At 47.7% G+C, this 13297-nt stretch overlaps 1 protein-coding gene across 1 annotated transcript in view; it reads right to left on the bottom strand.

The window, feature by feature from the left end:
- Window positions 1-6774: 6774 nt before the first annotated feature.
- Window positions 6775-13297, bottom strand: part of LOC134343042 (SH2 domain-containing adapter protein E-like) — an 80746-nt gene continuing 74223 nt past the window's right edge. Inside the window, exon 6 of the mRNA XM_063041873.1 lies at window positions 6775-9517. Coding sequence (XP_062897943.1) covers window positions 9331-9517 — 187 coding nt within the window. The 3' untranslated portion in view covers window positions 6775-9330. The remainder of the gene's footprint in view (window positions 9518-13297) is intronic.

Raw genomic sequence — 13297 nt, 5'->3', positions numbered from 1 at the left:
TTTGGAATTCTGATGCCTGCTTCTATTGTTTGCATGATTTGTATTTTTTTTCTCTTTCTCTGTGTATTGGGGGTCAGTCTTTTTCTTTTAAATTGGGTTCTTTCAGGGTTTCTTGCTTTGTGGCTGCCTGTGAGCAGACAAATCTCTAGGTTGCATAATTTATACATTCTTTGATAATAAATGTACTTCAAATCCTTTGAGTTCAGACAGCAAGAGGTTTAAATATTGTAAAGGTGAATTTCAAATATAAGTGAATATGATGGTGAGGAAAAACAACAGCAATTCTGCAGATGCTGGAAATTCAAGCAACACACATCAAAGTTGCTGGTGAACGCAGCAGGCCAAGCAGCATCTATAGGAAGAGGTACAGTCGACGGTTCAGGCTGAGACCCTTCGTCAGGACTAACTGAAGGAAGAGTGAGTAAGAGATTTGAAAGTGGGAGGGAGAAGGGGAGATCCAAAATGATAGGAGAAGACAGGAGGGGGAGGGATGGAGCCAAGAGCTGGACAGGTGATAGGCAAAAGGGATATGAGAGGATCATGGGACAGGAGGTCCGGGGAGAAAGACAAGGGGAGGGGGGACCCAGAGGATGGGCAAGGGGTATAGTCAGAGGGACAGAGGGAGAAAAAAGAGAGTGAGAGAAAGAATGTGTGTATAAAAATAAGTAACAGATGGGGTAGGAGGGGGAGGTGGGGCATTAGTGGAAGTTAGAGAAGTCGATGTTCATGCCATCAGGTTGGAGGCTACCCAGACGGAATATAAGGTGTTGTTCCTCCAACCTGAGTGTGGCTTCATCTTTACAGTAGAGGAGGCCATGGATAGATATATCAGAATGGGAATGGGATGTGGAATTAAAATGTGTGGCCACTGGGAGATCCTGCTTTCTCTGGCGGACAGAGCGTAGATGTTCAGCAAAGCGGTCTCCCAGTCTGCGTCGGGTCTCGCCAATATATAAAAGGCCACATCGGGAGCACCGGATGCAGTATATCACCCCAGCCGACTCACAGGTGAAGTGTTGCCTCACCTGGAAGGACTGTTTGGGGCCCTGAATGGTGGTAAGGGAGGAAGTGTAAGGGCATGTGTAGCACTTGTTCCGCTTACACGGATAAGTGCCAGGAGGGAGATCAGTGGGGAGGGATGGGGGGGACGAATGGACAAGGGAGTCGCCTAGGGAGCGATCCCCGTGGAAGGCAGGGGGGGGAGGGAAAGATGTGCTTTGTGGTGGGATCCCGTTGGAGGTGGTGGAAATTACGGAGAATAATATGTTGGCCCGGAGGCTGGTGGAGCGGTAGGTGAGGACCAGGGGAACCCTATTCCTAGTGGGGTTGCGGGAGGATGGAGTGAGAGCAGATGTACGTGAAATGGGGGAGATGCGTTTAAGAGCAGAGTTGATAGTGGAGGAAGGGAAGCCCCTTTCTTTAAAAAAGGAAGACATCTCCCTCGTCCTAGAATGAAAAGCCTCATCCTGAGAGCAGATGCGGCGGAGACGGAGGAATTGTGAGAAGGGGATGGCGTTTTTGCAAGAGACAGGGTGAGAAGAGGAATAGTCCAGATAGCTGTGAGAGTCAGTAGGCTTATAGTATACATCAGTGGATAAGCTGTCTCCAGAGACAGAGACAGAAAGATCTAGAAAGGGGAGGGAGGTGTCAGAAATGGACCAGGTAAACTTGAGGGCAGGGAAAATGGACGATGATGGTGAGGGTTGAGTTCACATCCATCGATGTTTCCTTATGCCTTGGTATTCGGAATGCCACCAATTGAACGGGCATAAGAACATAGAGCATAGAATAGTACAGCACAGTACAGGCCCTTCGGCCACAATGTTGTGCTGACCCTTAAACCCTACCTCCCATACAACCCCTCCACCTTAAATTCCTCCATATACCTGTCTGCAGGCTCACTTAATAAAGCTCCTGTTCCTAATATACTGTATATACCTACTGAGTATATGTTCACGGTCATCTGCTACTGTAGCCCATCCACTTTAAAGTTGTGTGTTCACAGAAGCTCTTCTGCACACCACCTACAACACGTGGTTATCTGAGTTACTGTCACCTTCCTGTCAGCTTGAACCAGCTCGCCCGTTCTCCTCTGACCTCTCCCATTAATGAGATGTGTTTGCCCACAGAACTGCTGCTCACTGGATGTTTCTCACAGCATTCTCTGTAAATTCTGGAGACTATAGTGCATGAAAATCCCCAGATTATCAACAGTTTCTGCGATACTCAAACCACCCCGTCTGGCACCAAAGATTCCTAGTACATTTATTATCAAAGTATGTATACAGAATGCAACTCTGAGATTCGTCTTACCACAGACAGCCACGAAACAAAGAAACGCCACGGAACCCGTTCAAGAAAACATCAGCCGTCCAACATGCAAAAAAAAGAACAAATTGCGCAAACGGCAAAAAGTGAGCAAACAACACAGAGAACAGCAAACGTCGAACCAGGAGCCCAGGAGTATTTGCCTTAGTTCAGTTTGGTGCCACTAGCCGACTGCAGTCGGCAGAACCAGTCCTTGCCAAAGAGCCCCAGGCCTTAATGGATCCCGGCCACAATCAAACTGCTCAAAAGCAGCTAAACAGGAGCAAACAGAATCCAAAGACACATGCAACGTGAACCTCAAAGTCCCCCAGAATGTGTTAACGGTCTCCAGCCTTGCCGATCAAACCTTGTACATGGGTTCCAAGATTCCTTCACTCTCCTCCAACAACGGTCAAACGCAGGCAGATGACGCCAAACGTCCGCCCGTCCTCCACTCTCGTCTTGGCCGACTTCAACCTTGCTCGACCAACAGTCACTCCACGGTCAAAGTCACTGCGATCACATTTCTTCCCCATTCTGATGTTTGGTCTGAAAAACAACTGAACCTCTTGACCACGTCTGCGTGCTTTTATGTATTTGATAGCTGCCACACGACTGGCTGCTTAAACACTGGCATTAATGAGCAGGTGAACAGGTGTGCCTAATAAAATAGCCACTATGTATTCCCAATAGAATGCTATTTGGAATGCCATCTATTAACTGTAGAATAGATCCTAATAATTTGGATGTGAATCACAATTAATCAGTAAGTTTGTAGGAGACACAAAATTAGCAAGTGGTGGTGATGGTGAAGAAGATTATTATAGATTACAGACGGATCTTGGCCAGTTCAGGAAGTGGGCAGAGGAGTGGGGAATGGATTTCCATCCAGATAAATATGAGCTGATGCATTTTACAAAGTCTAACCAGTATAGGGATTAAACTTATGTATGGCAGGGCACTTTGGAGCGTAATACAACAGGGATACTTAGGAGTACAAGCGCACAGTTTGTTGAAGATGGTTTCTTATGTAGAAAGTGTAGTGCTTGTGGCCTTCACCAGTTAAGGCACTGGTTATATTTGGGACATTATGCTGCAGTTGAATAAGCTATTGATATACCTGAACTGGGAGTACTGTGTAATGATAGATAGATAGATAGATATACTTTATTAATCCTGAGGGAAATTTAGTTTTGTTACAGCTGCACCAGCTAAGAATAGAGCGTAATATAGCAATACAAAAAACCCCAACAATCAAACAACAAAATGCAAACTATGCCAGATGGAAAATAAGTCCAGGACCAGTCTATTGGCTCAGGGTGTCTGACCCTCCACGGGAGGAGCTGCACGTTCGATGGCCACAGGCAGGAACGACCTCCCGTGCCGCCAAGTGTTGTATCTCAGTGGAATGTGGCCGAAGTCCAACAGTAAAAAGTTCAATATCCAGTCTGCAAACACGTCCCTCGATCGTAATATGCCCCAGATTGCACTATCCATTGTTAACCAGATCAGTAAGCACCCAACTCCTTTACGCTTACTGCTCTTGATGCACTTCCGGTCAGCCGGAACGGTATTACCCACCGAACTCCTCTTCTCCAAAAGTCTCTGTTGTCTCGACCCGGTCCTCTTTTCTCGGCTTTGTGATCCTCCTCTGCATCCTCTGTGTGTTTTCCTCCAGATTTCAGCAGGGGTGTCCGCTACTCTGCTCGCTAACCCGGCTGGGATTTGCTGGTCCGTGGAATACATGTTGTTGTTGTTGAATGCCATTCAGTCCATCAACGCATGGTGACCCTATGGAAAGTGTAGGTGTCTACAGGGTATTCATGGCAAGATACAAAGTAGATAGCCAGGCCTTTCTTCCGCAGGACGGGACCCGGCCAGATTCAAACTCAGGACCATCTGCTTTAAGGTCCGGTGCTGACGCCACTTCACCACCAGCCATTCCACGTGTGGTGTAGGTCGTCCTTCTATGGGAAAGATGTCATTAGTCTGGAAAGAATGCGGGAAGGATTTACAAGGAAGTTGCCAGAAGGCCTGAATTATTGGGGGAGATTGACATAGCTTGTCGAAAGTGGCATCACAGGTTGACAGGTGGTGAAAAAGGCATTTGGGCACACTGACCTTCATCAGTCAAGGTATTGAGTATTGAAGCCACGCACACACGAAATGCTGGGGGAGCTCAGCAGGTCAGGCAGCGTCTATGGAAACGAATCAACAGATGCCGCCTCAGGCTGAGACCCCCCCTTCAGGTCCTAAAGAAGGGTCTCGGCCCAAAACGTTGACTATTTGTTCATCTCCATAGGTGCTGCCTGACCTGCTGAGTTCCTCCAGCATTTTGTACCTGTTACTTTTGATTTCCAGCATCTGCAGAATTTCTATGTTTATCGAGTAGAAAAATTGGTTGTATAATATTGGTGAGGCTACACCTTGGAGTCTTGGTCTCCCAGTTATAGGAAAATGTAGTTAAACTAATACTCCGCCCAACCAGTCAATGCCAAACTTGGCACCCGACCAGTTAGTCCCAATTGCCTGGATTTGGCCCATATCCCCCTGTCCCACCTCTCCAAGTGCCTTTCCAAATGCTTATTAAACAACACACTATACCTGCTTCAATCACTTCCTCTGGCAGCTCGTTCCATACGCTCACCACCCTCTTTGTGAAGAAGTTGCCCCATTTTAAATCTTACCCTTCTCACCCTAAACCGATATCCCATAGTCCTAGGCTCCCGTAAACTGGGAGTCTGGTGGCGGGGTGGAGATATGCCCGTAAGGTGCTCCTTCCCTCCGCTAGTCTGCAGGTCACCCTTGGGCACCTGCTTATGAACCCCCCGTTCCCCCCGGATCAGGGTCATGTGAAGCCATGGGAGCAGCTGGTGTATATCACAAGTCCTGGTTACACAATCTCTGAAGAGTATTGATAATGGCTGGAGCCACCCACCTTGTAAAGACACTGCCCAGAAGAAGGAAATGGCAAACCACTTTCGGTAGAAAAATTTCCCAAGAACTATCATGGTCAAAAGACCATAATCGTCTGTCATAATGATGAACCTATGAAAAAGACTGTTACCACCTACCTTATCTTTGCCTCTCATGATTGTAAACACTTCCATAAACACCTCTCATTCCCTTACATTCCAAGGAACTTCTAAATTTACCCTCCTCTCATCTTACACTGATGTCCTTTAGTATTTAACATTCCTACCCTGGGGGAAGAAGGACTCAAACTCTCTACTCTCATTGTGCCCCTCATAAACTCCTGTCAGGTCTTTCCCCAGCCTCCACCACACCAGAGAAAATAACCCGTTCAGCCCTCCTCTTCTTATAACCCGTTCTCCAATCCAGACAGCATCCTGGTGATCCTTTTCTGCCCCCTCTCCGAGGCCTCTGCATCCCAAATCATTCTCAGATATGGAACTAGTTGACTCAGAAGATCAAAGTTGCTGGTGAACGCAGCAGGCCAGGCAGCATCTCTAGGAAGAGGTACAGTCGACGTTTCAGGCCCAGACCCTTCGTCAGGACTAACTGAAGGAAGAGCTAGTAAGAGATTTGAAAGTGGGAGGGGGAGGGGGAGTTCCAAAATGATAGGAGAAGACAGGAGGGGGAGGGATGGAGCCAAGACCTGGACAGGTGATTGGCAAAAGGGATACGAGGCTGGAGAAGGGAGAGGATCATGGGACGGGAGGCCCAGGGAGAAGGAAGGGGGGGGGGACCCAGAGGATGGGCAAGGGGTATGGTCAGAGGGACAGAGGGAGAAAAAGGAGAGTGAGAGAAAGAATGTGTGTATAAAAATAAATAACGGATGGGGTACGAGGGGGAGGTGGGGCGTTAGCGGAAGTTAGAGAAGTCGATGTTCATGCCATCAGGTTGGAGGCTACCCAGACGGAATATAAGGTGTTGTTCCTCCAACCTGAGTGTGGCTTCATCTTTACAGTAGAGGAGGCCGTGGATAGACATGTCAGAATGGGAATGGGATGTGGAATTAAAATGTGTGGCCACTGGGAGATCCTGCTTTCTCTGGCAGACAGAGCGTAGGTGTTCAGCAAAGCGGTCTCCCAGTCTGCGTCGGGTCTCGCCAATATATAGAAGGCCACATCGGGAGCACCGGACGCAGTATATCACCCCAGCCGACTCACAGGTGAAGTGTCGCCTCACCTGGAAGGACTGTCTGGGGCCCTGAATGGTGCTAAGGGAGGAAGTGTAAGGGCATGTGTAGCACTTGTTCCGCTTACAAGCATAAGTGCCAGGAGGGAGATCAGTGGGGAGGGATGGGGGGGAACGAATGGACAAGGGAGTCGCATAGGGAGGGATTGTTGCTTGAATTTCCAGCATCTGCCCAATTCCTCGTGACTCAGAAGATACTCAGTTTTGTGGAGAAGAGGATGACAAAATCAAACGACAGCCCCTATCTCCTGAGTACAACCTTACAGAGAGCGAACAACAGGATTACACGTTTCTCATTTTACCAAGTGTTTTTAATTAAGGCATATTGCAGGAACAGGATATAACAGTTTCTTCAAGCAGTGAAACAAATCCCATTATCACTGCTTGTCATGGAATACAATTCAATAAAGACACCTCACCATCTGTTACCGCCCGCCGTCATGTTCCACCAGCAAAAGGAGTGAACCGTAAACTCAGCCAGCTCCATCACGGGCACCAGCCTCCCAGCGTCCAGGACATCTTCAAGGAGTGACGCCTCAGGAAGGTAGCATCCATCACTCAGGACCCCCGCCCCCCAGGACAGGCCCTCATCTCATTGCTACCATCAGGGAGGGGGTACAGAAGCCTGAAGGTACACATTCAGCGATTCAGGAACAGCTTCTTCCCCTCTGCCATCCGATTTCTGAATGGACATTGAATCCAGGAACGTTACCTCTCTACCTTTTTTATATCTCTTTTTGCTCTAGTTTTAATTTAACTTTTTATATATAGACTTCTTACTGTAATTTACAGTTTTTATTGTGTATTGCAATGTACTGCTACCGCGAAACTATAAATTTCACGACGTATTAAACCTGATTCTGATTCTGCACACAGATCAGATAAGTGTCGTTACCAACAAAAACGCAAGGACTGTTTCACAAGTGAGACCAAAACAAATCAGGAACAAGACAGCGCACGTGTTAATCAAACCTCTTGCAATGTTAAATTCTTCCGGATGGAAGTTCTCAGCCTGAAACGTTGACTGTTTATTCATTTCCATAGACGCTGCCTGACCTGCTGCGTTCCTCCAGCATTTTGTGTGTGTTGATTTAAATTCTTCAAAACAATTTGTACAGTGAAATGAAGCAACCACTGTGAAAAGTAATTTACTTTGCTATATAACCTGAGGGCTATTTTTCTGGGGATTGAGAATGTTAGAGCATTCCCAGCGCTAATTAGTATGTGATGTGTATGTAAAGGAAGCTTTACATTATTCTAATTAGAATACTCCCATGTCCTGATGAAAGGTTTCAGTCCAAAACATCGACTGTTTATTCATTTCCATAGATGCTGCCTGACCTGCTGAGTTCCTCCAGCATTTTGTGTGTATTACTCTGGGTTTCCAGCATCTGCAGAATCTCTTGTTTTTAAAACGTAGGTTAGAGATGGTATAAAATTCCATTTATACTGTCCCATCTCACATTCCCAGGGTTCGTGACAGAGTAAAGTTCACTCTTTACTGTCCTATCACACACCCCCAGGGTTCAGCACAGCATAAAGCTGGCTCTCTGCTGTCCCATCTCACACTCATAGGTCAGTGACAACACAGGTCAGACATAATAAGATTCCCTCTATGCTGTTCCGTCCCATATTACCAGGAGAGGGGGTGGCGTGAACAGGGCCTCCTCCTTATGCCGGAGGAACTCAGCAGGTCAGGCAGCGTTAATGAAGAGGAATAAAGAGTTGACAGTTTGGGCTGAGACGAAGGGCCCTTCATCAGCACCATTTTGCAGTTGATACAAAAATGCAGCCGTGTAGGGCGGTGGCTGTAACTCAGTCAGGGCTGGTGGGACAGGCAGATACATCAGGGGCATTTAAGATAGGCACGTGGGTGAAAGAAAAATGGAGGGTGGGGTAGAAGGGAGGGGTTAGATTGATCTTGGAGCAGGTTAAAGGGTTGGCAAAACATCCTGATGAGGGATGTTGGCCTGAAACATCGTCTCTTTATTCCTCTCCATAGATGCTGCCTGACCTGCTGAGTTCCTCCAGCAGTTTGTGTCTGTTGCTCAGGATTTCCAGCGTCTGCAGCATCACGTGGTGTTTGCAAAGCTCCCTTCACACAGTCCCGTCACTAACTCCCAGGGCAGGGGCAGCACACGTTGGACACAGATTGTAGATACAAGAGGTTAGGTACTGCACAGGGGGAAGGATGCTCTATGCTGTCACATCAAATATTCTGAAGGCCCCTGCACAAGGGCTTCCTCTGCGCCCAGTAAAGATTTCACAGGTTGGGTAAAATGCCTTTTATAGTGTTTCGAGAGCCTGTATCCAGTTGCCGTTTTGTATTTGTGCGACAGGATTGTAGCCCTCGATGCAGCCGCCAAACGGGTTTGCTGTCCCGCAGACCGAAGTGATGTATTTGAGGACACCGTAGGTCCATTTCACATCCAGATAACCAAACGTGGCAGATCGTCAACCCATCCTTTTGGGCTCGGTATAAAGGCAGGGCCCGGAGTGAAACAGGCTGGACCCCACTTTTTCCCTTTCTCTTTTCGGGTTCACCCATCTCTGCTTAACCGATACTCGCTGGGCTTGCAATCAATTTCCACATCACTCCGTTCGAAGATTAGTTCTACTGGTATCCTTTGAGCCACGTGCCTCCACTGCATGTAATTGATATTTTTCAGCCGGTACCTGTTCTTGATATTGGAAGCTCTCTGTCATACATATTAACTGTGTTGTGCAGTATTTTACTTCTCCCCCTTTGTCTCTCCCCCTCCCTCTCTCTCCCTCTCTCTCTCTGCCAGTTGGAGATGGTTGGGAGGCCGCTGATAGTCTTACAGATGGAGTGTTCCCTTATCGCCAGCCTGCCTTCACAAGTTACTGCTGCTTGTTTTGCACAGGGTAAAGGAGAGTCATGTGCTCCGCGTCCTTGAACGGAAGCTTCTCCGTGCCGTAGTACAGGACTACCTCTGGGATACTGTCGAAGAGGGCGCTGTTCTGATTCAGCGTGTATTTATTGTCTTTGGTCTGGGCCAAGATGATGTGGACACATCCCTGGCTAGTCCTGCGAAGAGATGAAAATAACGGAGAGCGTGTTAGCAGCGTCCGGAGATCATTCAGGAGTCGATACAAAAACACCAAGAGGACCATTGTGGTTTGGGGGCTTGCACGCCTCAGGGCTTGCTTTGGCTCTTGGTAGGGTCATCCACGCCAAACAGGTCGAAGGGTAGAGACCAAATTAAGAGTGGCCCACCGATTCTCCAGGGCTAACAACCCTGACTGGTCAAACAAAACCGAAGCAGCAATGAACAATCCTTCTACATCTGTGTGTGTTAGTATTCCCGCGTCTCCACCCAGGACTTGCATGGCTGATGGTAGTGAAAACCGAGAGGAAGCTAATAGTACGATGAAGGAAGGCCTGAACACTGCCAAGACCAAGACCAAACTAGGTTTCTGGAATGTACGCCCTCAAGGGTGGGGAAATGCAGGAGACCGAAGACAACATGGCGTCATACAGTAGAGGCAGAAATGAGGACCCTGAACACCTGGGGCACATTAGAGAAAATGGGCAAGGACAGACACAGATGGAAGACCTTCATTGCTGCCCTAAATGGCAACAGCATAACGAGCAGCAAGTTATGGGTGGCGTGGACCCATCCAGCTACATTAGAGACACTTAAGAGACTCTCGTGGATGATAGAAAAAGAACATAGAGCACAGCCCTTTGGCCCATGATGTTGGACCAACCTAGTACGGATGATATGGGCCCGTGTTTGAGCGGGAGGCTTTGGCTCAACTCTTTGGTGATTACAGGCGTGGGCAAGCACGGGCAGAGATCCCAAGTATGTGTCTAGTAACACACATCAAAGTTGCTGGTGAACGCAGCACGCCAGGCAGCATCTCTAGGAAGTGGTACAGTCGATGTTTCAGGCCGAGACCCTTCGTCAGGACTAACTGAAGGAAGAGCTAGTAAGAGATTTCAAAGCGGGAGGGGGAGGGGGAGATCCAAAATGATAGGAGAAGACAAGAGGGGGAGGGATGGAGCCAGAAAGCAAGATCCCCCAGTGGCCACACATTTTAATTCCACGTCCCATTCCCATTCTGATATGTCTATCCACGGCCTCCTCTACTGTAAAGATGAAGCCACACTCAGGTTGGAGGAACAACACCTTATATTCCGTCTGGGTAGCCTCCAACCTGATGGCATGAACATTCACTTCTCTAACTTCCACTAATGCTCCACCTCCCCCTCGTACCCCATCCGTTATTTATTTATATACACACATTCTTTCTCTCTCTCTCCTTTTTCTCCCTCTGTCCCTCTCAATATACCCCTTGCCCATCCTCTGGGCTTTTTCCCCCACTCCCCTTTTTCCTTCTCCCTGGGCCTCCTGTCCCATGATCCTCTCGTATCCCTTTTGCCAATCACCTGTCCAGCTCTCGGCTCCATCCCTCCCCCTCCTGTCTTCTCCTATCATTTTGGATCTCCCCCTCCCCCTCCCCCTTTCAAATCCCTTACTCACTCTTCCTTCAGTTAGTCCTGACGAAGGGTCTCGGCCTGAAACGTCGACTGTACCTCTTCCTAGAGATGCTGCCTGGCCTGCTGCGTTCACCAGCAACCTTGATGTGTGTTGCTTGAAATTCCAGCATCTGCAGATTTCCTCGTGTTTGCGTCTAGTAAGTCTGTTTTCTCTCTTTCTTTGTTAGTACGTAGCTAGTGCACCAAGAGTGGATCCGGAGGCAGTGGCACGTTGCTTGTGTGAGATGTGGAAACTTTGGGAGACCTCCAGTCTCCCCGATTACTACATCTGCACAAAGTGCACTCAGAGACCATGCTGAGGATCTGGAGCTGCAGCCTGATGACCTTCAGCTCATACGGGAGACGGAGGAGGTGACAGACAGGAGCTACAGGGAGGTAGTCACCCCTAAGCTGCAGGAGACAGGCACCTGCTTGACTGTCAGGAGAGGGAAAGGGAATAGGCAGCCACGGTCTGTGCAGAATACCCCTGTAGCCATTCCCCTTACTGCTTTGGATCCTTCTGGGGGCGAAAGTGCCCTACTAGGGAGAAGCCACAGTGACCAGGAGTCTGGCATTGGGGCTGGCTCTGAGGCTCAGAAGGGAAGTGGGGAGAAGAGGACTGCAGTGGTGATAGGATTCCATAGTTGAGGAATAGACACGAGATTCTGTGGGAAATGCAGAAGGTATTTTGCCTCCCCAATGGCAGGATCAGGGATGTTTTGGATCGGATCCACTGCATTCTAAAGGGGGAGGGTGAGCAGTTGGGAGTCGTCATACTTATGATATCAACGACATAGATAGGGAAAGGGAGGAGGTACGGAGAAGAGAATATAGGGAGTTAGGTGAAGCAGGACTTCCAGGGCAGTGTTCTCTGGATTGCTGCCAGTGCCATGTGCCAATGAGGGTAAGAATAGGATCATTTGGCAGGGGCTAGGTTTTCAGATTTCTGGATCATTGGGATCTCTTCCGGGGAAGGTATGACCTGTACAAAAAGGACAGGTTACACCTGAACCTGAGGGGGACCAATACATTGTGGGCTGCTCAGCTACAGTTGTCGGGGAGGGTTTAAACTAATTTGGCAAGGGGATGGGAAGCTGAGTGATAGGGCTGAGGACGGGGCAGTTGGTACACAGTAGGTGCAGTGTGTAGTGAGACTGTGAGAAAGGACAGGAAGATGATAGGGCAAATTTGCAGTCAGCAGAATGAATTACAGTGTAACTTGGGGACAACATCGAAAAGGGTGACACTTTCACATTTTAGCCAGGATATGAGATACATATACAATGGGAGATAGAAAATGCATCTCAAAAAGGCAATGTTACAGTAGTCATGGGAGATTTCTATAGGTAGATAAATTGGGAGAATTAGGTGGTGCTGGATCCAAAGAGAAAGAATTTCTAGAATGCCTACAATGTTTTTTTTTAGAACAGTTTGTGGTTGAGCCCACTAGGGGAAAAACAGTTCTGGATTGGGTGATGTGTAATGAACTAGATTTGATTAGGGAGCTGAAGGTAAAGGAACCCTTAGGAGAGAGTGATCATAATATGATAGAATTCATCCTGCAGTTTAATAGGGAAAAGATGAATCAGTATTACAGTGGAATAAAGGGAATTACAGAGGCATGAGAGATAATCTGGCCAAAGTTGATTGGAAGGTGAACATTAGCAGGGATGATGGTAGAACAGCCATAGCTGGAGTTCCTGGGAGACAACTGGAAGGTGCAAGACAGATACAACCCAAAGATGAAGAAGTATTCTAAAAGGAGGATTGCGAACATGAGAAATCAAAGCCAACATAAAAGCAAAAGAAAGGGCATATAATAGGTTAATTCTGATTGGCTGCCAGTGACTAATGGTGTTCTGCAGAGGCTGGTATTGAGACCACTATTTTTTACATTGTATGTCAACAGTTTGCACAATGGAATTGGTGGCTTTGTGGCCAATTTTGCAGATGATACAAAGAAAGGTAGAACTGCAGGTGGTGTTGAGGAAGCAGGGAGACTGCAGAAGGGCTTAGATAGATTTAGAGAATGGGAAAAGAAGTGGCAGATGGAGTACCGTGAGCAGTTTAGGGTCACTTATCTGAGAAAAGATGTGGTGGAATTGGAGAGAGTCCAGAGGAGGTTCACAAGAATGATTCCAGGAATGAAATGGTTAACATATGAGGAGCATTTAATGGCTGTGGGCCTGTACTTACTGGAATTTAGAAGAATGTAGAGAAATTCTCATGTTTAAAGGACTTAGGGACCTTTAAGCCTACTCTAAAATCATTCTAACCCTTTCCTGCTCCATAGCGTTCCATTTTTCCAACGTCCATGTACCTGTC

The sequence above is a fragment of the Mobula hypostoma genome, chromosome 2 (genome assembly GCF_963921235.1).
Source record: "Mobula hypostoma chromosome 2, sMobHyp1.1, whole genome shotgun sequence".
Classification (NCBI taxonomy): Eukaryota; Metazoa; Chordata; class Chondrichthyes; order Myliobatiformes; family Myliobatidae; genus Mobula; species Mobula hypostoma.
This window is presented reverse-complemented; position numbering and strand designations above follow the sequence as displayed.